Below are 26,901 nucleotides of genomic sequence, written 5' to 3' on the forward strand. Positions count from 1 at the left end.
AGGCCGGCAGGACATGGGTGGACTGGAAGTTGGTGAACCCTGCCCTTTGGCCAGACCAAAGCCCCCAACCACATCTATCCCGACTACTTTCCCCATTTTATTTGTCCTGCTCTATGCCTGCTTGTGGCCGAACTGACTGGCGGCCACACTTTCTCCTGGAACTAGAATCCTGTCAGTCCAGGGCATAGCCCCAATACTATCAACGGCAAGGTGCCTAATTTGGGGTGCTCCAGACAGAGGGAGAGGTCTCAGCAAGACTCTGGGATCAGCAAAAGAGCTGACTCTCTGAAATGGACCCCAATTCCTGCCCGCAGAGCCCCCAGTGGGCAGGAAGAGCCAGGTGCAGAGAGCAGGTCCTACCAGACCTTCCAGACCAGGGGAGCACAGTCAGATAAGGTGCTGTTGTGGGGCTCAGCCAGAACCCTTCAGAGCAGAATCTAATACCCTCTCCAGGGCTTTAGCCTACAGTCCCACCATTTCCAGGCCTCAGTCAAGCAGCTAGAGAGATGAAGATGGGGTACCCCAGATGCTCCACTTCCACCAGGGCCTGGATCTAGAAACAGTCCCTGGGCAGACAGGTAGGCTGCAGTCATCACCAGGCATTGGCGGCCCACACTTTTCCTGGAGGCTTGGGCACACACAGCTCCCCCTGAGCCCCCAAACACCTGAGAGCCTCCTCATTCTGCAGCCCCATCTAAAAGGGTCTTTTGGACCTCACTAGAAAGTTCTGTCCTCCCTGGGGGTGCCGACACCTTTCTTTTGGCTATTGCTCCTTTCTGCCTCCCCCCCCCCCCCAATCACACTGCCAGGCACAAAACGCAGACGATGAAAAGAAAAAGCCCGAATCTGCTCTTAACTGTCCCAGAACCTTGCCAAACAAATCTATAGTCTCATTTAAAAACAAAAGTTTGCAGGTAGGGCTCAACCCATAGTCTCCAGACTCAACCTTGAGGTTTAGGCTACACCAGGGCAAAGCAAGCCACCCCGACTCCAACACAAACACTGTGCAAGAAAGAGGGCCTGCTGGGGAAGGCTGACTTGGGCAGCTCTTCATCCCCACCCCCAGGAGCCCCAGACTGTGGTTTGCCACCTCTTGAGGTCCTCTTCCTAGACAGTTCCTCCAGCCAGCAAAAACTGTTAAGTGCAAAATTCCCGCATGGAACGGTTTGGTGAGAATGGACACTCTTTTCTATCAGGGACTGATAGGACAACAGAGAGCATGGCAGGAAGGAGGCATCCTGAGCTGCCCGGGCAACTCAGCAGCCCCCCAAACTCCACTTCCTTGGTCCAGGAATCCCAGACCTCCATAAAACTCTACTTTTGGGGAAGCACACCACCAGGGCCTGGCTCCCTAAAGCACTGTTTTCATTTGGAAATCAATCACTGGTCCCCAGTTGAGGTCTCAGTGAGGTCAGGCCCTGGCCCTGGACAGAGAGAGGGATGGTATCTCCTAACTGGCCAAGGGCCTTGTCCTGTACCCCAACCAGTGCAGGTTTCCGGACAAAAGATGGCAACTAGGGACCGCCAGAGGCTCCCGGCCACCTCACCAGTGGCAGCCTGGCTGGGATGGTTAGCCCCTGTCAGGAGTCGCACAGCCCACACAGCCCTCAGAACTGATGGGCCCAGCGGTGCGCGGAGCCAGCCGTTGGGCAGACGCGGGCCTGGCAGTGGGGGGTGGCGGGGCTCGAGTGCCCGGGCGGCGGCAGGGAAGGAGGAGACCGAGAGAGGCGCTTACTGTTGGTAGTCTTGTTTGCAGTACAGTTTCCGATCCCGGAAGTAGCAGCTGGTGGTGAGGGCTTGCTGACACGCCGCGCACTGCAAACACTCCTCGTGCCAGGACGACTCATTGACTCGCATCAGGAAGCGGTCGGAGATGGGCCGCTGGCAGCCCTCGCAGACGGCGGGATGCGGGCAGTCGGAGCCTGCAGCGCACAGGGCGAGAGCCGGGCGGTCAGCCCCGACCAGCTTGGCCCCAGCGTCCCGGCCGCGCGCTGCCCGCAGCCCGGGCCCCAAGGGCGAGGGCAAGCCGGGAGCGCCGCCCGCCGCCTGCGCTCCCCTGGCCGCCGCACCAGGGCCCGGGCAGCCTCAGCTGGTTGGTCCCAGTCCACGGACTCCCGCGCGGAGAGGCCGCGGGTCTCGAGGGCCCTGGCTCGGCGCTGCACTCTCCCCTTCTCCGGAGATCCGGCGCTTGGTGTTACTACGTATGAGAACCGGCACGGCGCGGGGTAGCCGGCTGGAACCAAGACGGGCGAGGTGAGGCTGGGGCGCTCGCTGGCTGACACGCCCCACGGCGGCGTTCGTGGTCTTCTGTCCCCAGTCTCCCCAAAACCTGTAGTTTGGGTGGCCCAGGGGACATTTTTCTCTTAAAAGCTCCCCCCACCAAGTGACCTGGCACTGCTCCCAAGCTTGCTAAGGTGACTACTTGGGTCTCCATCACTCCGGCCTCCCACCTCCTATCCCCTCGGGAGTGGCAGCTCTAGCACCAAGGCCCAGTGAGGATGGTGGGTGGCAGCTGGAGCGGTCCTGGCCTCCCTCCTCCTAGGTGGTGTCCCTGCAAAGCTCTTTCTCCTCACGATGCCTGTTTAGGGGTGCCTGTTGACCCTCCAGTGATCACTGCAAGAGACTAGTCTGTGTCCTCCCGCACCCCTACGTCCTGCAAACCATGTCCTATTCCGTTGGTCTGGCCGCCTGAGTCCATCTCGGAAGGATGTCCCTGTCCCCTGCCCATGACCACTTGGGCGTCTGACGCCGCACTCACCCAGCAGCACCCCCAGAGTGGCGGGCCCGGGGCGCAGGGCGTGCTCCTCCATCTTGATGCCGTCCAGCATCTTGGCGCAGTCCGTTTGCCCGCGGGGGAAGCACCTCTCCAGCGACTCGGGACCTGTTGCTATATCCATGGGACGCGGGGCGCGCCTTGGGCCCCGCCGGCCAGGGTGCTCGCCCGCCCGCCCGCCTGCCCGCTCGCCGCCGCCGCGGCCCCGGAGCCGGGGAGGCGCGGCCCCCGCGGGGTTGGGGCTGCGGCAGGGGCCGCGGGCCGCCCCCGGCGAGCGTGGAGCGCCGACGCGCTGGCCCCGGGCCCCGGCGTCGTGCGGGCGGGCCGGGGCGCTGCAGTCCGCGCCGCGTTCTCCCGGGCACTCGCAGCCACGCGCGCCGGCTCCTCTGTCACCTGCTTGTCAGCCCCGGAGCCGGGCTGCGGCGGCGGCAGCAGACGGAGCCGCGGGGAGGAGGCGGCGGCGGCGGCAGCGGCGGCGGAGGCGGCGGCGGGCGGGGGAGGGGGCGGGGGTGCAGGGGCGGCCCCGCGGGCTGGGGGGGCGCGGGCGGCGCAGCGGGGTCCCGGGCGGGGCGCAGCGGGCCGCAGGGCTCCAGGCGCGCTCCCCGCACTACTCCAGTGCCATGGTGCGCCCGAGGAGCCGCTGGGTTTAGAGCTGGGGCTGGCGGCGGAGGGATACTCCGGCCGGGAGCCGCCTCACCCCTCCTCAAACTTCCTGACATTTGAACTCATTGGTGCGCCTCGTATCCGTGCGCCGGGATGAGCCGGCGGCTCCACGTCAAATAGTGCCGTCGCCTCCCCCCCACCCCCCGCGGGAGGGTTCCCCGCGCCCCCGGCTTGCGCCCCGCTCCGCGCCTGGCCCGGAGCTCAGGCCCCGGCGTCCCGGCCAGACAGAGCGCCGGCTGGCCCCTTGTAGAAGTTTGGGGCACCTTCGAAACAAATCCTTCTGCCCCACCCCTTTGAAAAATTGATTTGGGAGTTGGGGATTGAAGGCTTTCTTTTTTCTTGCTTGCTTTCTTTATTATTAATATTTTGTAAAGCTTCGGCGCTAGGAGGAGTGGCCCCATGCGAGGCCAGACTGAGCGGATGGCGGGGAGCGCAGCGGATCCACCAGGGGAAGGCGCCGGCTGAGAGTGGCCGACCGGGGACCCCATCTGTTGGTCAAGGTAGGTCGCTCCGGGCTGAGTTGATGTCCCCTGGGCGGCGGCGCCTTCCCGGGGCCCTTCTGGTCCGCGGAGAGGCTGGCTGCTGGATTGAGGGACGGGGCCCGTCAGGCGGGAAGGGCTGTTGGCCCAGGACTGGCCAAACGGGGTCCTGGCCCTGGGAGAGGGGATTGGGCTCCGGATTTGGGGTGAGGGGTCCGGAAAAGCAGGCGTGGCAGAGATTGGGTCGAGGGGTGAGCGAAGATCCTGGAAGGGCTCTGGGATCAAGGATGGGGGACATTGGGCAGAGAAGGAGGGTCAGGCCCAGCATAGGCACGGAGAGTTTAGAGGGCGATTCAGTCTGAGAACGGGGCCCGGCCAGAGGTGGGGGCAATGGATGAGAACGTGGCCTTGCAGGATTTGTAAATGCACGGGAAGGGGGTGGTGGCTCTGGGGTCGGTAACTGAAGGCCCAGGACGATGTGTGTTCGGTTGCTCGATGGAAGCGGGATTGGTGGCTGGGATAGGCTCCTTTTGGTAGCGGAGGGGCCCGGCTAGGGGTCTGTAGGCCGCACCTGGCAGGGACAGCGCCCTGGTCAGACTGGGCAAGGTGGGCTTTGACGCTGGGGAGTGAAAGGTCGGCAAGACAGAGTCCCAGACTCTCGCGCCCGCTGGGCCAGGCACCCACCCGCCCTGGCACCCGCACTCGTGCTCCGTGCGCAGGCCGCTGTGTCCGGCTGCGGTACACCGCGCCTAGGCCGCCTGTGTCTTCGGGTCCCGGGTCTCCACAGAGGCGCGGATCGCCCAGGAGCAGGGGGTGGGTGGTGGTGGTGGTGGTGGTGGTGGTGCGGGCCCGGGGCAGGAGCTGGCTGACCCCTCGAGCCGCTGCGGGGCGGCCCGGCCCCTCCCGGACCTGAGCAGCGGCGCGGAGCGGGGCGGGGGCGGAGGGCACGGGAGGCGGGTCCCCTGACCCCGCTGGAGGCGAGAGGGCGGATCGGATTTGGAGCCTGCCGGAGGCTTGGTCAGAAGTGGCCCCCTGTGCCGCGGGGCCCCGCGGAGGGGCCTGGCTTTGTGGAGGATTAGAAGGCTCCCGCCCCATCCCAGTACCTGCTTGTGTGTCGGTGGGTATCTGTGTGTGCGTGTGCGCCTCGATGCTCCCGCTTCGGAGTCTGTTGCATGCCTGTGCACCCGTGTCTGTGCACATACAGTATTTCTATGTGCCTGAGACTTTCTGGGCTCCAAGTATGTGAATCTGTGTACCTGGGTGTGTTTCCCGTGCCCATGTGCGTGTGCATCTGCAGGTCTTAACATGCCTCTGTATCTTCTGTGCATTTGTAGGTCTTTGTGTGTGTCCTTGTGTCCCTGTCGTTGTATGTGGGTGCCAACGTCTTTGTGTGTCTCTCAACCTCTTTATTGTGTTTGGGATACTTTTCTGTTTATGTGTCTTCGTGTCATCTTTGTGTCTGAGTGTATCTTCGGGTTTCTGAATGATTCTGTGCGCTTGCTTGTCTCTCAGAGTTTTTTGGGGTTCTGTGTGTGTGCGCGAGTGCGCGCGTGGTTTTGTGACTCCGTGTATTTCTCTACGTCTTTGTGTGTCTGTATCCAGGACAGTGGATGAGAGGATATGTAGCTTCTCTCATACGCCCTTGGTCGCTTGTCCTTGCACAGCCTGGAAGGCCTTGAGCTCCTAAGGCTGCGCCTGGGCCTGGGCCTGGGCCTCCATCCCCCCGCATCTGGGGCGGGGGCGCCGCGGCTGCGGGAGAAGCCCGGCAGGCAAAATTCGGGCGCGCACAGCCCGGCACCGTACGGGCAAACCGACCGGGCGCATTCTGCCCTCTGCTGGCAGCGTTGCGTCCCTGCACGTTGCCTGTGGGCTCGAGGGTCCTGATTCCAGGCCCAGACCCTCGCCTTCTTCAGAGCGCGCTTGGGAACCCTCTCCCGTCTCAGGCCCCGCACACTCACCTCAGACCCCACACTCCGGGTGCAGCCTTCCAGCCTCCTCCTCCCGACTCCCCACCTTCCCTGTGACCGGCTTCTTCCTCTTGGCATTTCTCCCCTTCAACCAAAATGGGGGGGGGGGCCTGGTGGCCTGGCCTCTCGGCCTTCTGTGACCCTCAGGCTGGCGTCTAAGAGCCGAGTCGGGGCAGCAGACTGCCCAGGGTCGTGTTCCCGGGGCTACCCAAAGGTAAGGTCCCTGGGCAAGAGGATGTGCCCGCAACCCGGCTCTGGTATTCCGGTTTGGTCTGTGCTGGGGCACGCAGAATCCTGGTCCCTCACCCCCCACCCCTGACCAAGTCACAGCCCGCACCACCAGGGCCGACATTCGGAGGGCCACGGATGACGCTCAGAGTCACCGCAGGCTGCTGGGTACATGCCCGACCCAGGCACCGGCTGCTCTTTCTGGTCTGGGAGCGGGGCAGCTCAGTCCACAAACCTGCGGTCCCCCCCACATCTTCTCCGCTCCATGTCCGTTCGTCCCCCTCGCCACACCCCCACACTCCGGATCACCATATAAGTCCGTTTCCTTGCCCTTTGTCCCGGCTCCCGGGCCTTCTTTCCGCGGCTGAGTCCGCGGTCCCGGGTCCTTCGCACGCAGAAGCACAGAACACCCAGGTCTCTAGCACAGTCGTGGCTCCAGCCCTCCCCACCACTTCCCCTGCTGAAGAAACAGCCAGCTGGACAGTAGAATGGGGGGCCTAGGCCCCCCGGAGTCAGGTACCGTCCGTAGGCGCCTAGCGGCAATTGACTGTGCGCAATGGAGCCCGCCTGATCTGGCACCCGCCGGCACCCCCAGCGGCCCTCGGTGGTCCTGGACCCACGACGCCCCCAGAGGCTCGAACCCGGGCGCTCCCGCCTATCTGGGATTCTCTGTGGCTTGGATTTCAGCCAGAGAAACAGCTTCAGATTTTCTCCACCTAAGGAAAGACCCAGCCGGCTGTTTGGAATCGCTTGGAAGGAAGCAAGAACTGAGAGGGAAGCTCAGCGGCAGTCCCGGCTCTCCCAATCCTGCGGATGCCTCCTCTCCGAGGAGCCCTTCCCTGTAACCCTCTTGCTCCACTCTTTAGGGACCCTGCACTCCCTGTGCCTGCCTGTGCTACTGTTCTTCCCAAACGTAGCCCTGGGACCACCCCTCCCCACAGTGGAGTCCTGTCCATCCTCCCCTGGGCTGCGCTTCTGAGCGGAGCCGAACCCAGGTCCCCTCGCAGTTTACAACCCCAGCTAGAAGCAAGGATCCCGGGCAGGGATGGAGTACTGGGCAATGCGCAGCAGAGTGCCGTGGAGCATGACGGCGCGGAGGAGGGGCTGCGTGGATGCCGGATTCCACCCTGCCCGGGAGAGTCCGGCTGTCGGAGTGCTCAGACCCGTCCCACGCTGCCCTCGCGCCATTGGCCCTCGTGGTGCTCAGATCTGCGGGAAGCAGACTGGACCAGAGCCACCCCAAGACAAGGCCTGGGTTGGGGGCCACCATTCCCTGGTGGCAGCTGGGATCCAGAAATCCAGGAGCTCTGGTACTGGGGTAGGACAGCAACGCCAGAGGTGGAGTGTCCTGGCTTTCCGAGGCAGTGGTGACCACGCTCTCTTCTGAGAACCTCAGCGTGCTTGACCCCAGGACACTTGGGGCAAAGGCTTGGGCCCCTTCTCAGCTGGCAGGGAGAAGAATGCGTGTGATAAGTAACCCAGTCACCGCTGTCCCACAGCCCAGAGAAAAGTTTCTGTGGTCTTCCTGTGCCGGCGGAGAGCTCACAGAGCCCCAGAGTCAGGTGGACGTCCAAAAAGAGGAAGGACAGGAGAAAGGCCCCAGCTGGGGTGCCTCAGTCTCTGGGCTGAGAGTGGGTTCTTACTTTCTTTCCCTTCTGGGGTTTTCTAGGCTAGTGGGAGGGAGGTGGCAGAGGACAGGGTTTTCGGCAGAGTTTGTTGGTGAGACAAGTGTGTGGCTCTGAGGCAGTGTGCTGGTGCATGTCTGTCTGTGATGCGGAGGGTGGTCCCAGCGAGGTCCTTCTGTCCTCATTCAGCCCAGCCTTACTTCGTCTAGCTGGGCAGGGGGTGGGGGGGGGGGGGACTCTGGCCACAGGCCCATGGCTTTTCAGTGCAAAGTTTGGCTCCAGCGTCATGGAATTCCTCCCTGGTCGGTTAGGAGCTCAGGCTCAGATTTGAAGCCTTCTATCAGTCCTCAAGACAGGAGAGGGACCGGGCCCTGGCCAGGTCTGGTTCAGGATGTGGCTGTGGGACTCTGGAAAGTGCTGTCCCCTGCACCTCAGCTTCCTCCTGGAAGGGGGGTATAGTAATAACATCTATTCCACAGGATGGCTGAGAGAATGAAATGTAAGTGCCTACTACCGTGTCTGGCGCAGAGTAGGCCTCTGTAAATACTCAGTGAATAATTGGATACAAGCCATCCCTGGGACATGGGGAAACCATAGCTGCCTCCTCCCCTCCCAACCAGGACCTGACCGGAGAAACAGAGACATGCTGAGCTCCGGCATTTATCTTCCTTTAGGGCAAGCAAAACTCAGATCCAGGCAGCTGTGGGCTGGGTGCAGGAGAGTTCCCGGACAGTGCCCACATGTCCTGCCCAGAGAACGTCAGCCTTCTCCACTTGTCCTGGCTGTGGAGCCTGGGTCTGGAAGTAGCTTTGGAAGACAACAGAATTAGGGGCCTCAGCCTAGTGCATCAAAACTGACGGTGTGGGACTCTCGAGGTGCCATTTATATTTATTTTTTAAAAGGCACTTTCTTCAAGAATCTTTGCATTTCTTGCCAAATGGATGGACTGGGTTTTTTCAGCAACCCATCTAGAACCAGGGGCTTCCCCTACCAAAGACCTGAGCCAGAACAAAGAAAAAGCCAGGGACTGTATTTGGAGCCATAAAAGCCCCATTAAGACACTAAGAATAACTTGCAGGAAAACATTTTATATGAATTGGACACAAATTCGCAAAAGCAAGAAAGTTCATGCGTCTCCACCCTGAGGGTGCGTGGCTGGGGAAGGGGCTGGATGTGATGCTGAGGCCACCGCCCATGCTACTAGATCCTTATCTTCAATCCACTTCAAAACACTGGGGATCAGTGGAGTTGGAGGTTTGCCCCTTCCTGTAATTATTTGGTGTCTAGTAAAGTTTTTATGAGTGTCTGTGCAAACAAATGCATTTGATGTGCATTGGTTTTGGCGAGTGCCGCTTTATATAGGAGGCTTGTGCGCCTTCTGTTGGCTCTTAGAAAAGAAAAGAACAAGAGTGAAAATAAAAATAAAACTAAGATATCCGGACTAGGCAGAGGGACGAAGCGGGGGCAGTCCTGCTGCCAACCACCAGCCCTCTCCCGCCACCACCCCAGGGGCTCCTGGGCTCCAGGGATGCTGCCAGAAGAGTTTGCTGCCACTCAGTGGTTAGCTGCTCAGGGTTGGGCGGCAGGCTTTGTGACATCCAGATTCTAGAAAGGCTTTTTTGGAAACAGAACTCTGCCTAAAGTAAGATGGATAAAAAATAAAGGTGTTTTGGGGGGGGGGTGTTGCTTTATCATGGAAGTGGCAGATGATGCTATTTTCTCTAGACTTGGAGCTCAGCAGAATCTGGCCAAAGGGGCAGGTTGAAAGGACATGGGGCTTCCCATCCTCTCTCCTCCTGGCTGGCTAGGAAAGCAGGGGTGCTCCAGAAGGGTGAGGAGTCAGTTTGGGGTGTCAGGGGCCCATGTCTCAGCTGGGGTGCAGGATACCGCCTACAGGTGCACTCGGTTTGGTCCTCCTGACTGTCTCTCTTCCCAGACCTGCAGCCTTGATAGCTTTGTTCTAAAATCATTTTAGCATTTTGATTGAAGTATAACATCCACCTAGAGAAGTGCACAAAGCATGCAGTTACAAAGGGGGCGCACGCATGTCCCCAACACCCAGATCAAGAGAATATTTCCAGCTCTCCGGAATCTTTCCATATACTCCCCCCCGGGGCACTGCCCAACTCTCATCCAAGGAAGCCACCACCATCCTGGTTTCCATCACTGTACCTGAGTTTTGCCTTATTTCTGAGATGTGTGTAAGTGGAATCTTATAGTATATGCTCCTTACCCCATCTTGATCATGAGATTTGGGATGAAAATACAGATTTTTCTCCTGAAAAACCAGAGGTGTGATCACCTCAGACCCTCATTCCAGTAGGGTGATGATAATCCAGAGCTAAATTTCTCCTTCCGCCCAATATGTCCTCCTTCCTGCCACAGGACACCCACCCTCTTCTGTTTGCCATGGGGCATTTCTGTGCGTAACTCTCCACGTAAGCCTGTAGCTCCTTCCCCACCTTCAACACCTCCTCAAAAGGAATCATTGTACATACACTGGGCAAATACCTCCAGAATCTTCTCTCATCTGAGTCCCTCCGTCCACATCCAATTCTCGCTGAGGTAGAAATCCTGAGACCTATTAACAGGTGAGGAAATCAGCACTACAGAGAGGTGAAGTCACTCGTCCGGAGTCACACAGCATTTAAGTGTCAGATTCTGGATTCAAACCTGAACTGGCTGGACTCCAAACCCCAGGCTCTTGTCACCTCCCCACACAGCTCCCCTGGGCATCCAGGCCCAGGCGTGAACAATCCTCTCCTGCCTCCTTCCAGCAGGGAGGAAGCTGGACTGTTTCCAAAGGAAACGCTGGGAAACACAAAACCCAAAACAGAAAACAGGGCAGGGATGGTTCCCAGGCCCCGGCAGCCTAACCTCGGGTGATGCAAGTCTCGTCTGGGATGGGCTGGTCTGGACTGGTCCGGCCTCCCCAGATGCATCCAGGGAGGGAGGCGGTCATGCCCTCCATTGGGAATCTACCACATGCTGGGCATTTCCCATGTGTGGCTCCTGAACACTCCCAGTGCGCCCCACTTTACAGATGAGAAAACTGAGCTTCGGAGAGGTCAGATGTCTCTCCTTAAACCACAGGAGTATGAGGGGCCATGTGGGGTTTTGAATGCATCGTGACTTCAGTGTCTTTGTTCTGTGCCGCATTGGTCCTGTTCTGCTCCTTGGCTCAGGCTTCTTACCTGAACCACCTTCACTCCCCTGTTAGGATGGAGGGGTAACCAGGTGCTTCCTCTTAGGTGAGCAAAGATTCTGGAGTCTGGATGGCATGGTTTGGGGCTTAGTTTCAGGAGCCATCTGGTGGTTCCCATGGCCTCAGTTTCTTCAGTTGGAAAGTGGGGATGATATTACTACTTCACATTACTATATGGAGGTTCAACAAGGTCCGTGGGCTTTTGAATCTGGAAGGATTGGTAGTAGGCTGTTAGAGAGGGCAAGAGGGTCATTGGTGTGCAAAGATCCTGAGGCAGGAAAGAACTCGATCCATTGGAAGCGTGTATGGCTGGGTCGGAACAAGGATGTGGCTGCAGGCGTGGGCAGGAGCCTGACCACATGGCATTGTTGGTCATGATGAGGAGTGTAAACTTGAACCTGAGGGCCGTGGGGATCCATGGGAGGGTTCAAACAGCACGATGCCATGGCCAAGTTTAATTTCTTTTAGGAAGATCTCTCTGGCTGTGGTGAGAGGTGAGACCATAGGCAGAAGGCTGAGTGACCAGGCCCTTGGGTCTCAATATCCCTTTTGTATGGAATGAGGTTGGGCGGTCCGCAGAGCAGACCTTATCCTCTAATTTCCCATAGAGGTTGTGTTTCCAGATTCAGGGTTTCATGTTACACAGTTATTCTTTCTGGAATGTGTCCCCCGAGCAACCCCGCTGGACCCTCTGCGGAAGGAGGGGCTCTCCTCGTGCAACAGGCACATTTGTGCAAAGAAGCAGAGCATCGCGTGCAGTCCCAGGGCTGATCCCGAGACAGTCCAGGAAACAACAGACAGAACAGCGCTCAGGAATTGGGACAGGCAGTGAGCATCAGTAATGACACTAATATTAGTGACGATAATAATTCACCTTTACCGGTGACTCACTGTACCCTTTGTGAAGCCTGCAACATCTGTGAGCTCTTGAAATCCTAAAACAGGCCTGTGAGGTAGCTGGCATTGATGCCCATTATGCAGATGGGGAAGGCGTGGCTCAGGGGAAATGCCTTGCTCAAGGTCATCGAGTGGCAGAACTGGGCCAGTAGCTACTGCCCTTACGCTCCCACTTGTGGGTGCTGGGCAGCCTCTTAAGGGTAGTGGGCTGGGCCTGGTGTTGAGCTCTGTGGGATCTGGACAGCCCTGCAACTCTTCCCGGTGCACAGAGAAGCCAGAAAATTCCAACCCCCCCATCCTGGCTTCCACCTCCCCTTCGGCGTACACAATCTGCCTGGCAGAGTTGCTCTCCCTGGAAGAGCTTTTTCAAACCCAGGAAAAGCTTCCAAGTCTAGAATCCTCCCAGTGGCCCCTAAGGCCTCCTGGCCCGTGTCCACCTCCTTCCCCCTTACTCTCTGTGTCACTCACCAACCGCACTGTGCTTATTTTAGCTTCTCAAGCAGTGCGCATTCTCTCCTGCCTGTAGGGTCTGAACCGGCTGTTCCCTTTGCCTGGAAGGTTCTCTCTGCTGCCATTTCCTAGCTTCCTCCTATTCATCCTTCCTACCTAGGTGTAAACATCACCACCTCCCAGAAGCCTTCTTTCACCTCCTGGACCGGCTTAGGTTTCCCTTACCGTTTTCAGCAACACGTGTTTCTCCTTCACAGTGAGATGGAATTATCTGTCCCCCACCCCTGCCCACCCTGCAGTCTCAGGGAGAAACCCAGGAGGGATCAGGAAGGAGTGGTGAAGAGGGCACCACTCAGTGGCCAAACAATGGAAGGGGTTCTACTGGACGCAGAGAGGACAAGTGCCCTTGAAATATTACATGGTCCATATTGTGCCCTTGAAATATTACATGGTCCATATATCCACCAAATATTACTTGGTGGTTGGGGATCTGCCTCTCCCGTGTACAGCTGAGGACTCGAGGCACGAAACCGATTCTCATGGCAGAAGATGAGTCTGATTATCTTTCCTGAATGATCATCTCATTACCTTTGTTCCCCTCATGGCCTTCCCTTCTACCCCGGAGCACTAAGGACAGGGCTGGAGATGCTTGGATTCACAGCCCATGCTAGAGAAGATGTAAAGGAAGATTTGCACCTGCTAGGTTCTAGAGGAGGGTGGAACAGTCTGGAGAAACTGAGGCAGCCAGGATTTGGGGCTTGGGAGGAGCAAAGAAGCCTGGAAGTGGGGATGAGAGAGGGTGAGGAAAGGAAAGGCTGGTCTCTGGAGATTCTTGATGACAACCATAACAGCAGTTCCTGGGGCCTTTGTGATGGTCTCTCAGTGCAAGGGAAGACAAGTGGATGTGGCCAGGGGCCTGGTCCTGTTCATAAGCTCCCAAGGCCTGCTGGTGACAGAATTCCTCCCTCATGGCCCCCTTGTCTGCCACTGGTAAGGAGAGGCCCTTCAGGCCAGCTTCCCTTGGTGGAAGCTCATTGTGGGGCCAAGTGGAAGGTGACAGCCCCAAGGGGACCCTGTGAAAGGAAAACTGTTTACAGGGTATCGAGGTGCAGGAACAATTTAAAAAATCTGTTTCCTGGGGTACCCGGCTGGCTCAATTGGGAGAGCATGTGACTCTTGACCTCAAGGTCATGAATTTGAGCCCCATGTTGGGTATAGAGATTATTAAAAATAAACTTAAAAAAATTAAAAATCTGTTTCCAGCCATTTTTTGAAGTAGCTCCTCCCTTCTAATAAAAGAACACTGAAAGGTGCACACAAACACCAGCCTTTTAGATGCTAAATGCCGTCTGATTTGGAAGGATCCCACGGGGGAGTAGGGCAGGCTTCTTTGTGGGAGTTGTGAGGCCCAGAATGCTGGGTTCTAGGCTGTGGGGGAGCCTGGAACAGTCCAGGGGCTGGAGAGGGCTGGGGCTGTCCAAAGAGAGCCTGACTGGGAGAAACAGTGCTGTTGCCAGATGATTCCATATGTTCCCTGAACACGCGAGAAGGGATGGGAAGCACCCTTGGACTTCTCTAGTGAAAAGATGTCCTCCAAATGTTTTTGGTCAATTTGAGTACATAAACTCAAGATGCTGAAACTGTCACATGCCTACTTAAAATATTACATTTATGAGTTGGGTATTACCTGCAAAATTATAATCCCAATTTTTATTCTAATTTTGGATGTTTAGAACAGTAACCCCACAGATGGGTTAAAAAGAAGTAATAAACAGGGGGCACCTGGGTGGCCATTTAAGCATCCGACTCTGGATTTCAGCTCAGGTCATGATCTCAGGGTCACGAGATAGCTCCATACTGGGCATGAAGCTTGCTTAAGATTCTCTCTCTCTCTCTCTCCCTCTCCCTCTGCCTGCCCCCCCTAAAAAGAGAGAGAGAGAGAGATAATAAATATAAATAAATGATCTTTCTTGTAATTTCTGAGACAGTTTAATTTCAAGGTCTTTATTTGTATTTCTGCCTTTTTATTATTTTTAATTGTGGTAAGATACACATGACATAATATTTACTATCTTAACCTTTTTAAAAAATTAATATATAATGTATTATTTGCTGCAGGGGTGCAGGACTGTGATTTATCAGTCTTACACACTTCACAGCACTCCCCATAGCACATGCCCTCCCCAATGTCCATAACCCCACCACCCTATCCCTGCCCCTGCCCCACCCTCCAGCAACCCTCAGTTTGTTTCCTGAGATTAAGAGTCTCTCGTGATTTGTCTCCCTCTCTGGTTTCATCGTGTTTCATTTTTCCCTCCCTTTCCCTATGATCTTGTGTCTTCTTTCCCAAATTCCTCGTATCAGTGAGATCATATGTTAATTGTCTTTCTCTGATTGACTCATTTCACTTAGCATAATACCCTCTAGTTCCATCCATGTCATTCTAAATGGCAAGATTTTTCTTTTCTTTTCTTTTCTTTTTTTTTTTTTTTTTTTTGATGGCTGCCTAATATTAACCTTTCTTTTTAAGTAGGCTCCACGTGCAGTGCAGAGCCCAAGTGGGGCTTGAACTCAGGACCCTGAGATCAAGACCTGAGCTGAGATCAAGAGTCCAGCACTCAACCGGCTGAGACACCAGGCGCTCCCCCCGCCCTTAACCAAAGCGTACAGTTCAGTGGCATCAAGTAGAGTCACATTTTTTGAGCAGCCATCAGCACCACCCATCTTGAGAGCTCTTTTCATCTTCAAAGCTGAGACCCTGTTCCCATTAAACACTCACTCCCCACCCTCTCCTCCTCCCAGCCCCTGGCAACCACCATCCTACTTCTGTCTCTATTGGTATCTCATATAGGTGGAGTTGTACATATGTATTCACTGTTGGCTGGCTTATTTCACCTAACATCATGTCCTTAAGTTTCATCTGTGTCACAACATCTGTTGGAAATTCTGTATTTTTAAAGACTGAGTCGTATCCCATTATACATCTGGACCGCGTTCTGTTTTTCCATTCATCTGTGGGTGGACACTTGAGTTGCTTGCATCCCTTGGCCATGGTGAAGAAGGCTACCATGAGCACGAGCGTACAAACATTTCTTCAAATCCCTGCTTTCCATTCTTTTGAATATATACCCGGAAGTGGGATCACTGAATCGTATGGCAGTCCTAGCTCAATTTTCCGAGGACCCACCCTGGTGTGTTTCATAGTGGTTGCACCATTTTGCATTCCCATTGGCAGGGCACAGGAGTTCTGATTTCTCCATGTTCTCTTATTTTTTTGCCAGTAGCATCCTAATGAGCAGGAGGAAGTAATGCTTTGCAGTTTTGATTTGCATTTCCCTAATGAATGGTGACGCTGTGCATATTTTCACGTGCTCACGGGCCATTTGTGTATCTTCTTTGAAGAAAAGTCTAGTCAAGTCTTTTTTTTTTTTTAAAGATTTTATTTATTTATTTGAGAGAAATAGATCACAAGTAGGCAGAGAGGCAGGCAGAGAGAGAGAGGAGAAAGCAGGCTCCCCACTGAGCAGAGAGCCCCATGTGGGGCTTGATCCCAGGATCCTGAGATCATGACCCGAGTCGAAGGCAGAGGCTCAACCCACTGAGCCGCCCAGGCACCCCTCTAGTCAAGTCTTTTGCCCATGCATCGTTCTTTGTGTTGTTGAGTTGTAGGAATTCTTTATATATTCTGGATATTAACATCTTATCAGATATATGATTGGCAAATGTTTTCTCCCAACCAGTTCAGTTGCCTTTTCATTCTGTTGATTGTGCCCTTTGATGAACAGAAGTTGTTTTTTTTTTTTTTTTTAAGATTTTATTTATTTGACAGAGACAGTGAGAGAGGGAACACGAGCAGGGGGGAGCTGGAAAGGGAGAAGCAGGCTCCCTGATGTGAGGCTCAGTGATCGCAGGATTCTGGGATCATGACCTGAGCCAAAGGCAGACAGATGCCCAATGACTGAGCCACCCAGGCGCCCCAGATGAACAGAAGTTTTTAATCTTCAAATCCAATTTGTCTATTTTTGCTTGTGCTTTTACTTTTATTTTTGCCTGTGCTTTGCCTACAGTTTTGAATCTGTGTCCTTTGTCTTGACTAACTCCCTTTTCAAGATGTCCCGCATCATTTCCCAAAGTGCTTGTCTCCACTTCTAAGTTGCTTGACATACAAGTTCAAGTATGATGTTGTACTTGTCCCCACACCACAAATACCTATTTGCCAAATGTTATGCCATGAGGTTATATGCTTACTCTTCTTGTCGCAGAGATTCGTAATCTATACAGCTTCCGTAACGCATGATAAACTGGACTATAAAAGGCTTGTTTGTAATGACATCCAGCCCTGTGTGTCCAAGGCCACATTCCCAGGAGAAATTCTAAAGCAAAATTACTTTATTTCCTTTAGCCCATTTGTCAGGTTACTGTGATTAACATCCAAAATGAGCATGAATCGAGGTCATTTCAGGATAATGCATCTTTCCCAAACAGCATTGCATTGGTCAAAATGAAATAATTGAGAAAGTGCCCCATAATACAACATACTCTGTAAGGAACTGAATATAAGGAACAATTGGCAGGGAAAGGTCCTACTTTATGTTCTGGCTATCTAATAATTAATATAAAATAACAACAGGAAGAGCAGCAGCAATAACCACCGTGCGCTGAGTACCACGCCAGCTTGGCACCGAGCTTAGTGCCTCAGACACATTCCCATGCTGAACCCCCACGAGGCTCATACTGTTCTCAATCTACAGGTGTGGAAATGGACACACATCCAGGTAAAGGCCCATGCTAGGGGAGCTAGGATTTGAACCTGTGTCTTTCAGAGCCCAGAATCTTAATCATTACATGACCCTGCTTGTATCTCCCTGACCTTGTTCATACCTGGCTGGGAACACATGACTCAGAGAGGAGCCCGCCCTGAAAGGTTGGGTTTCTAATGTTCCTACCTCGCTCATGCAAAGTTGGCTGCAGTGCTAGAGCCCAAACCCAGCTTGGTTCCCTCTTCCTTAGGACTGGTACTTATTCCCGGGGTGCACACTGATGTGGGGAGGAGGCATCGCCCACGGTCCCTCCTCACCTCTGTGTAGGCAGGTTAGAACCAACTCACCAACAGGCACTTAGAAGGAAGCAGGAGTGTTGCAAAGAAAATAGCCCCTCAGGCCCCATTTTCACAGAGGTGACCACACAAATATATCAGTGACACAGATCCTGCCTCTGACTCTGTTAAGAGGTGCTTTTATTTTGTATTTTTGGTAAAGTTTTTTTTTTTCCTGAAAAATTTCAAACACATATAAAAGTAAAGAGAATAATGTGCCAATGGATTGCTTGGCAAATTTCAGACTCTATAATACCCCCCCCCCTTTTTAAAAAGATTTTATTTATTTATTTGACAGAGATCACAAGTAGACAGAGAGGCAGGCAGAGAGCAGGGAAGCCGACTCCCCACTGAGCAGAGAGTCCAATGTGGGGCTTGATCTCAGGACCCTGGGATCATGACCTGAGCAGAAGGCAGAGGCTTTAACCCACTGAGCCACCCAGGAGCCCCTATAATACTTCAGTCCTATCTATTTTGCTATATCTTTCCAAATGATAAGGATATCTTAAAAAAAAAAAAAGATTATAGCCATAATGCCATTATCACACCCGGAGAAATTATCATCTCACTTTCCTAGTCAATGTTTACATTTCCCTAACTGTCTCATAAATGTTTTTACCCCTTATAGAAAAGACCATAGGTGTCTCTTAAGTCTCTTTCAATCTGTAGCCTCCCTCCCTCCTTCCCCGCCCCCCCCCCCAACCCTTGCCATCTATTTGTTAAAGGGACCTGGCTGTTTGTCCTGTGGAATATATCTCCCCCAGTGTGGGTTGTGCTGCTTGTATCCCTGTGGAGTCCTTCAACGTGTTCCTCTGTCCTCTGTGTTTCCTGTAATTAAATCCAAGGGCTTGATCAGATTCAGGTTCAAATTTTTTTTTAAAGATTTTATTTATTTATTTGACAGACAGAGATCACAAGTAGGCAGAGAGAGAGGAGGAAGCAGGCTTCCCACTGAGCAGAGAGCCCGACTTGGGGCTTGATCCCAGGACCCTGGGATCATGACCTGAGCTGAAGGCAGAGGCCTTAACCCACTGAGCCACCCAGGCACCCCTCAGGTTCAAATTTTGACCATAATCCTTTGCGGGAGGTGTTGTGTCCTTCTGTCAGGAGGTCCATAAATGACTGCGATCTCTCTCTTTATGATGTCACCAGGTGTTGATAGTCTTTGCCTAGATTCACTATTTCATTGGGGATGGCAAAATGATGACCTTCTAATTCTATCTTCCTTCTTCCTTTGTTAGCTGTAACACTTATAAAAAGGAACTTCTTCTTACCAATCTTTAACTTGAGATACATGATACCCTGAATATCACTCCGTACTTCGTCTCTGGAGTTACTGAGTTTTGAAGGTATCATGATGAACATACAGATTTAATGTTATTTGCTGTTTGTTTTTTAATCCTCTGCAATTATTCTTGTTAATGCTCACATCAGCTCCTGTGGCCAGAGAGAGCCTCTTAGTTGGCTCCTGAGGCCTTTGGACCCCAGAAGACTTTGATAACTTCCTTGCTTTTTGGAATAGCGAGATGCCCCAGACTCACCTTGTCTATTTTCTGCCTGGAATCAGCTATTTCTCCAAGAAACCCTGGTTTCTTTGGGGGGGGGGGTGTGGTATTTAGAGACCACACTTGAGGTTTAAGTGATGCTCATTGCTATTGGGTTGGTCACTGTTTCTGGGCATTTTTAGGGGACAGAGCTAGGAAATACATTTTATTTTTTAAAGATAGAATGTTTTGTGAGTCATGATTGTCAAAATATGAAAGCAACCAAGATGCCCTTCAGTAGGCGAATAGGCAAACTGTGATCCAACCATACAGTGAAATGGTATTTGGCGCTAAAAAGAAATGGACTCTCAAGCCATGAGAAGACATAGGGAAAACTTAAATTCATATTTCTAGGTCAAAGAAGCCAATCTGAAAAGGCCAAATGCTGTATGATTCTAGCTATAAGACATTCTGGAAAAGGCAAAACTGTGAAGACAGTAAAAAGATCAGTGGCTGCCAGGGGGTGGGAAAGGGAAGAGATGAAGAGGCAGAGTACAGAGGATTTTTAGGGCATTGAAACGATTTTGTACCATGCTACAGCGGCAGATACATGTCCTTGATGCATTTGTGCAAACCCAAGGAGGTACAACGCAAAGAGTGAAGCCCGATGTAAACTATGGACTTTAGTTAATAATAATGTGTCAGTACTGACTCATCAGTTGTAACAAGTGTGCCCCACTAATGCAAGATGTTCATAAAAGGGGAAACTGGGGGAGAGAGGGGAGATGAAGAGGGATATGGGAACTCTGTACTTCCTGTAAACCTAAAACTGCTAAAAAAAAATAAAGAATATTACTTAATTAAAAATATGTCATGTGGTCATCTTGATACTTCTTTTAAAAAGATTTTATTTATTGGCAAGAGAGTGAGTGTATGGGGGAGCAGGGGGAAAGGGAGAAGCAGGCTCTCCGCAGAGCAGGGAGTCTGATGCGGGGGCTCAATCCCAGGACCCAGGGATCCCAGGACCCAGGGATCATGACCTGAGCAGAAAGCAGATGCTTAACCAACTGAGCCACCCAGGCACCCCTCATATTGATACTTCTATTTCAAATTCAAGACTACAATGTTTCTACTTAACCACATCCATTTTACAACTGTATATCCTTTCTCACATGCTGGGTGTCCTTTTTTTCCAGTTCCCAATGAAAGATATACTTGCTTGCTGAGTCCCGCTGCCTCTTAACATTCTCAGAGAAGAACACCAATACCACCACAAATATAATTATGGATTTTTTTCTTCTGCAGTTCGTTTATTTATTTTTGCTTTGCCCTTAGGGACTATCTTATTAGGGATGGACAGTCAAAATTACTGGGCTTTAGTCATGCAGTAATTCCTCTGCATGTGCTTATCACAACTTACTATAAGTTAGCTTTTTGTTTGTTTGCTTTGCTTTTGATATTTGTAATTCTTTTTGAAACAGTTGGCATTGTTTTATGATCCTGTGAAATATTCGCCTGGTTTCAAAGTCAGGTCTACAAAACATGGACTATTATGAGCAGCCTACCTTCTATCTCTCCCTGTCTACCCTGTTTCCTTCCTCTACCTTTCCAGAACTTTTGCTTCTTCAACTTTTTGGTTTTTCCTTTCATTTTAAAATTTAATACCTCTTCTTTTCTTAGATAAGTGGAAGTCTAGTCCGCACACTCTTCTCCAATTTTTAAAAGTTTTTTTATTTAAAAATTAAAAAAAATTTTTTTTTAATTTTTTAAGATTTTACTTATTTATTTGACAGACCAAGATCACAACCAGGAAGAGAGGCAGGCAGAGAGAGAGGAGGAAGCAGGCTCCCTACTGAGCAGAGAGCCTGATGTGAGGCTCAATCCCAGGACTCTGGGATCATGATCTGAGTTAAAGGCAGAGGCTTTAACCCACTGAGCCACCCAGGCACAACTCTTCACCAAGTTTTATTTTATTTTTTTAAACATTCTTTTTTTAAAGATTTTACTTATTTATTTGACAGACAGAGATCACAAGTAGGCAGAGGCAGGCAGAGAGAGAGGAGGTAGCAGGCTCCCTGCTGAGCAGAGAGCCTGATGCAGGGCTCGATCACAGGACTCTGGGATCCTGACCTGAGCTGAAGGCAGAGGCTTTAATCCACTGAGCCACCCAGGCGCCCCTCTTCTCCAAATTTTAAACCAAAATTCTTTCTAGGCAAGCTCCAAATAGTTGCGGAGGAATTACCTGACTCCAGACTTGGTACACCATCATAATCTACCCAATCTGAAATAAATTATTTCTTTTCTTTGTTGAGGGCCTAGTACTACTTCTTGGCATTGTGTGGAAGACTTTTCACATGCTAACTGAGCCTTCAGACAACCCTATGAGGTAGGTATTATCCCCCCGTTTTGTAGAAGCAGAAACAGGAACTCAGGTGAGCTAGGATTTGAACTCATGTCTTCCGGATTCCACCCCTTCATTAGCAAGTACTTCTGGAGCACCTAACTCTATTTCGGAACCTACCTTGAGACTGGGATACAGAGATGAACCACAATTATGGCATGGGACTGTCTGTCTTTCCATCTGTAGGTCCACCTGCTGCACTGGGAGCTCTTCAAGGGAATCTGTCTGATCAACTCTGAGCATGAGCCCACATAGCAAAACCAGTGGGTATTTGTTGAATGAACAAATAAATGAAGAAAAAAAGTTAAAAGAAAAGCAATGCTTGAGGTTGTTATGGCAGTCTAATGTCTCTTACACTTGGAAACCTTTGTAAAAAAATTCAATAATTTCTAAATTATAGATATAATCTACTTCATTATAGAAAATTTGGAACATATAGAAAAGCACAAATGAGAAAATAAAATTAATCCTTAGGACTAGCACCCAGAGTTAACCTTTTTGTTTATTCCTTTGGTCTTTTTAAAAATGTTTGGATATTTTTTTTAAGAAACAACATTTGGATCATGCTATACGTATATATGTGTTGTATATATATATATGCATATATATTTATATATAAAAATATAGTTTGCTTTAAAAAATCACTAACAACGTATCATGAGCATTCTCCTAATTGAACATGTTTTAAAAAAAGTATTTATTTGACAGAGAGAGACAGCAGGAGAGGGAACACAAGCAGGGGAAGAGAGAGGGAGAAGCAGGCTTCCTGGCCAAGCAGGGAGCCCGCCCGATGTGGGGCTTGATCCCAGGACCCCGAGATCATGACCTGAGCCAAAGGCAGAGGCTTAATGACTGAGCCACACAGGAACCCCTTGAACATCCTTTTATTTTATTTTTTAAAAAGATTTTATTTATTTATTTGACAGAGAGAGAGAGAGAGAGCACAAGTAGGCAGAGCAGCAGGCAGAGAGAGAGGGAGAAGCAGACTCCCTGCTGAGCAGAGAGACCGATGTAGGTCTGGATCCCAGGACCCTGAGATCATGACCTGAGCCAAAGGTAGGGGCTTAACCCACTGAACCACCCAGGTGCTCCTTGAACATCCTTTTAAACCTAAGTGTCTACTTAGAGGTTGGATTTATTTTTACTGGTGATGACCTTCTTTACCATATACAATAATTCTGAACTCAAGATTAAGGCTGAAGTCACAACAACAAGAATATTTAGCAAGTTTTTGCTGTGTGCTTACTGTGCCTCAGCCCTGACTACACAGTCTTTCCCTGGGCATTTGCCAGGGAAATACCCTGAGGTTGTTAGCCACAAGCATCCACCTTACCTGGCTCCTTACAGTTCTGATCTCTGCAGGTACCACTAAAATTCCCTCTTGGCCACAGAGGAACTATGACAGGCATCAGAACGTGTGATTAAGGGCTGGCTTTGGAGTCAGACTCAACCTCAGCTTGGCTCCACCTGAGATGGCTGTGTGACCTTAGGAGGGAACTTTCCTTCTCTGTGCTTCTGTTCCCTCAGTTTTTAAAAAAAGTTTTATTTATCTATTTGTTTATGTATTATTTAGAGAGCAGGGGCAAGTGGGAGGGGCAGAGGAAGAGGGAGAGAGAATCTCAAGCAGACTTAGACTTACCGTGGAGCCCAAAGCTGGGCTTGATTTCACAACGGGAGATCACCACCTGAGCTGAAACCAAGAGTGGGGTGCTTAATGACTGTGCCACCCAGGCACCCCTCAGTTCCCTCATTTTTAACACAAGATAGCTACTGTTTCCACCTCCACAGGTCGTCATGAGGACTCAAGAGTACAATGCCTGTCACATAATAAGCCACCAATAAATCTCAGATATTGTTATTATAACTTGTGTTCGGAGCATCTTCTCTTTTTTCTGAATTGCACCTGCCATGTGCTGGTGTCAGGGCTGGTCTGGGCCACTTGAGATGAAAAGATACAAAGCTGGACGGTCACCATCTCGGAAGGACGCATTGGCCCCAGGGTTTCAGGCACGCTCTGACCCTATCTGCATTTTATGCAGCCAGATACCCTAAAACCACTGACAGGGGCTTACGATTTTATTTTGTTTCTGAATTAATCGAAATAACGTACAAGCAATCAAGGAAAGCAATAACACGCAGTGAATTAAGTTCCCGGTCTTTCAAGCTAGACAATGAGGGTGCAAATCCCGCCTCCGCCCTTACCATCTATATGACTCCTAACCGTCTATTTCCCGTCTCTGAACTCCAGCTGCTTCATCAGCAAGTTGGAGATGGTAATTGCAGTGGACGGTTGTTTCGTTTGTTTCTTTTTTTTTTTTTAATTTTTTATTTTTTATAAACATATATTTTTATCCCCAGGGGTACAGGTCTGTGAATCACCAGGTTTACACACTTCACAGCACTCACCAAAGCACATACCCTCCCCAGTGTCCATAATCCCACCCCCTTGTTTCATTTGTTTCTTGATCCCCAGCCGGCATCCATTACTTCGCTTTTGATTTTGCTTTAGAGGAACCGATTCCCGCCCACGTCTGAACCACTATGTCACTCCCGGGCTGTGTGATTGGGGTGGGGGGGGGCACGTGACCTGGGCTTAAGCCAATCAATCGGTGCCTCCATCACCTGACCAGCGATTGGTGGGCGGGCGGTCACGTGACCCAAGCCAGTCCAATGGCGTGCCCTTAGGGCTTGTGTGGACCACCTGGTTCTCCACAGCCTCGCGGCTGTGAGGGTGGGCGCGTCCCTGCGCGAAGCCTTTTCTGCTCGCCTGCTCCAGAGGAGTAGAGCCAAGGGAAACCAGTTGTGGTGGACCGCTTTAGAGCCCTTCCTGATGCCAGTCATGATTTTCCACCGGCAGAAGCTAATTCATCCTCTTTCTTGGCTTACACCGGCTAGAGCTGGGTATTCCGCCCCTTCCCACCGACAGAATTCTGCCCACGAAGCTACAGAGTCTGTGTCCCGGAGCCGCTTTGAACACGAGATGAGGAAACCTATAGAAAGACCTCGATTCGGTGCTTGGCGGGAAGGCCCTGCCTAATAAATGGTAGTCGTCTGTCTTGTTGTTGCGAGAAAAGGCAGATGAAGCCGAAAGGAAGATCCAGGGGAAACGTGCCCATTGGTCTTGATTCCACCCCTCAGGGGTCATCAGGTAAATATTTTGAAATCATTTCTCTCCAGACATTTTCCTCCGTGTATGTAGCTGTAAAATCCACCCCGGGCGTCTCCTCTAGCAGGTGCTGTACGTGATGTCACTCAGAGACCAGTCAAACGCATCGCCACGGCGTCTCTGCACAGGGCTGTCGTTCGTGGAGGCCGCGCAGCGTTTTATGGTTTTGCTGAGGACTCAGGCGATCCCTGAGTTATTTCTGCCTACACGGTGTTGCGGGGGGCGTTCTCCGTTATCTGTCAACCAACTGGTCTGTATCTGTGTGCGCGTCATACTTTTCTAACGACCGGTTTCAAAGACCAGGATCGAGAGTCGGTTTTCCAGGTTTGAAAAACGTGCGTTTGTCAGTTTTCTTGAAATGCTTGTTTTGAATAAACTAGATGTCTCGCTTCGTCCTCCTAGGCAGCCTAAACGGCATACCAGAGACCGAGTGGCTTATAAACAATAGAAATTTATTTCCCACAGGTCTGGAGGCTGAGAAGTCCAAGATCAAGGCACCAGCAGAGTTGGTGTCTGGTGAGGACATGCTTCTTGGTTCATCATCGCCTGTGTCCTCGAAAGGTGGGAGGGGTAGGAAGCTCTCCAGGGTCTCTTTTATAAGGACCCTAATCCAAACATGAGGGCCCCCCCTCACAGCCTGATCGCCTCCCATAAGCCCCACCTTCAAACACCATCACACTGGGGATTGGCCTTTAACATATGAATATGGGGGGCATATTTGGCCAACAGTAGTACATCATCAAACATTTTAATGCCTACTCAAGACAACAGGGAGCACAGTTCCGTGGGCTCCAAATCCTGTTCTGCATCAGAGGGGGTACAGTTCTGATGTCATGAGTTATGATCCTCCTGGAGGGGAGGAACTCTGTACGGCTGACTTCATCAGCTTGTGATGACAGCTGGATCCTGCTAGCTCTGAGGACCGGCCTCTTCATTCTGGAGACCAAGCACCTTGCAGAGCCCCGTTTTTACAGGTGTTTCAGGGAGACCCAAAGGGTGTGTAACGTGCATCCACAGGTAAGTTCTGGTTGTCATTTTATTTCAAAAGGGAAAACTGGAATTGCAGTTGTTTGCAGATGACATAATCATCCGTGCAGAAAATCCAATGTAATCTACAAAAAAAAGCTGCTAAAACTAGTCAGTGAGTTTGGTAAGATTCAAGATACAAGATCAAAGGACAGAAATCCATTGTATTTCCACAAACTAGCAATGAATAGTCACAAGTTAAGTTTTTTAAACAGTTGTTGGGGTTTAATTCACATAAGTCCTGGTCATCATTTGACAATGCCTCTGTCCTCCCTCACCTGTGCCACTGTCCTGTTGAACAAAGTTCATTACCATGGGCCCTGGCCATGTCAGGACTCCACTGGCGCCTGCTGTCCACTCTCCTTGTGGCCTTCCTGTGCTCTGATGACCCTGGAGGGGAAAGAGTTCACTCCTTTGGCTTTTGCTGGGTTAGGGGCTCCACTGCAGGGCTGCTTGGGCACAGGAAAGGTTAGAGTTTAGTAAAGAGGGGCTTTCTTCCACAGTCCCCCTTAGGGAACAGTCACATCGCGCCTTGGCAGGAGAGCTGTGTCCACACCCGTGGACTGCCACACTGCCCTCCGGAGCCAGCCGCATCCTGAACAGGCTCCCCTCTGCTCCTCGAGCCCTGGCCTGAGTCTGGCTCTTTCTTTCTCAGGTGTCACTCAGGTGTCACCTTCAGGTGTCACTGCTTCTCTCTGACCCCATGCTCCCATTGCCCAGCTCCCTTGTTCCCTCAGGTTGTCACAGGTTTGAACCGGCCGTGGGTGCCCCTCGCATCCACCCCAGGACGCTGCCTCGTCCTCAGTGGGCACAAGGAGCCACGGAACTGAGGTGTGTTGCTGAACTTGTCTGTGGCTCTGTCTCAGCCACAGTGAGGTGGTCCACTCTGTGACATGGAGGCAAAGTTGGAGGTTCAGAGAGGACCTAACCTGTCCAGGGTCTCGTGGCAATTTAAGATGGAGCCGGACCTGGTGCCATTTCCCTCTGACACTGAATTCTGTGCTGGTTCTGCTGTATCTTCCAGAACCAACCATTTCCCTCCAGCTTCTGAAACCCGAGGTCTAAGAGGCTCTGAACCGGGAGGCTGGTGGGGGGGTGGGCAGTGAACGGGTGTTTGGTGGGTCAGTGGCAAGGCACTGTGTAAGAAAGACAGCAGCTTCCCCCATTCACATGCCGGGGCTCCAGTCCCTGCACACTCTGTCCCCAGGGCCATCCGGGGGAAGCATCTCTCCCTTAAAGCCTACTTTCAGACCCAGCTTTCTACCCTGGGGCTCCTGAGTTTGGACGCCCTTCACCTGCCTCCGCCCTGGGTGGTGTTGGGATGGGGTTGGGTGGGAGGGAGGCTGGCTTTTGATAGGCAGCTGGGCTCACCGGGCTGCAGGCCCGGCCCCCTCCCCGCCCACCCCCCCATCCCAGCTGGCTCCAGAAGGGAAGAGGGGGTG

The 26,901-nt window shown here is 52.0% G+C and overlaps 1 protein-coding gene and 1 long non-coding RNA gene across 5 annotated transcripts in view; one reads left to right on the forward strand and one right to left on the reverse strand.

Annotated features, from left to right (window-relative positions):
* LMX1B (LIM homeobox transcription factor 1 beta) overlaps window positions 1-3,206 on the reverse strand; it is an 82,832-nt gene extending 79,626 nt beyond the window's left edge. For all 3 annotated transcript variants that reach the window (XM_032308256.1, XM_032308255.1, XM_032308257.1), the window contains exons 1-2: window positions 2,759-3,206; window positions 1,736-1,922 (exon numbers count right to left, since the gene is read on the reverse strand). In XM_032308256.1, coding sequence (XP_032164147.1) covers window positions 1,736-1,922; window positions 2,759-2,897 — 326 coding nt within the window. In that variant the 5' untranslated portion in view covers window positions 2,898-3,206. The remainder of the gene's footprint in view (window positions 1-1,735; window positions 1,923-2,758) is intronic.
* Window positions 1,840-21,707, forward strand: LOC116570750. 2 transcript variants are annotated; one of them, XR_004277547.1, is made up of 4 exons: window positions 1,840-2,253; window positions 3,811-3,936; window positions 21,179-21,252; window positions 21,454-21,707. It is a non-coding gene; the product is annotated as an uncharacterized LOC116570750 (long non-coding RNA). The 2 variants fall into 2 exon arrangements; XR_004277546.1 differs by having other exon boundaries at window positions 21,179-21,707.
* The last annotated feature ends 5,194 nt before the right edge of the window (window positions 21,708-26,901 follow it).

Source organism: Mustela erminea, chromosome 12, assembly GCF_009829155.1.
Source record: "Mustela erminea isolate mMusErm1 chromosome 12, mMusErm1.Pri, whole genome shotgun sequence".
In the NCBI taxonomy this organism is placed as follows: Eukaryota; Metazoa; Chordata; class Mammalia; order Carnivora; family Mustelidae; genus Mustela; species Mustela erminea.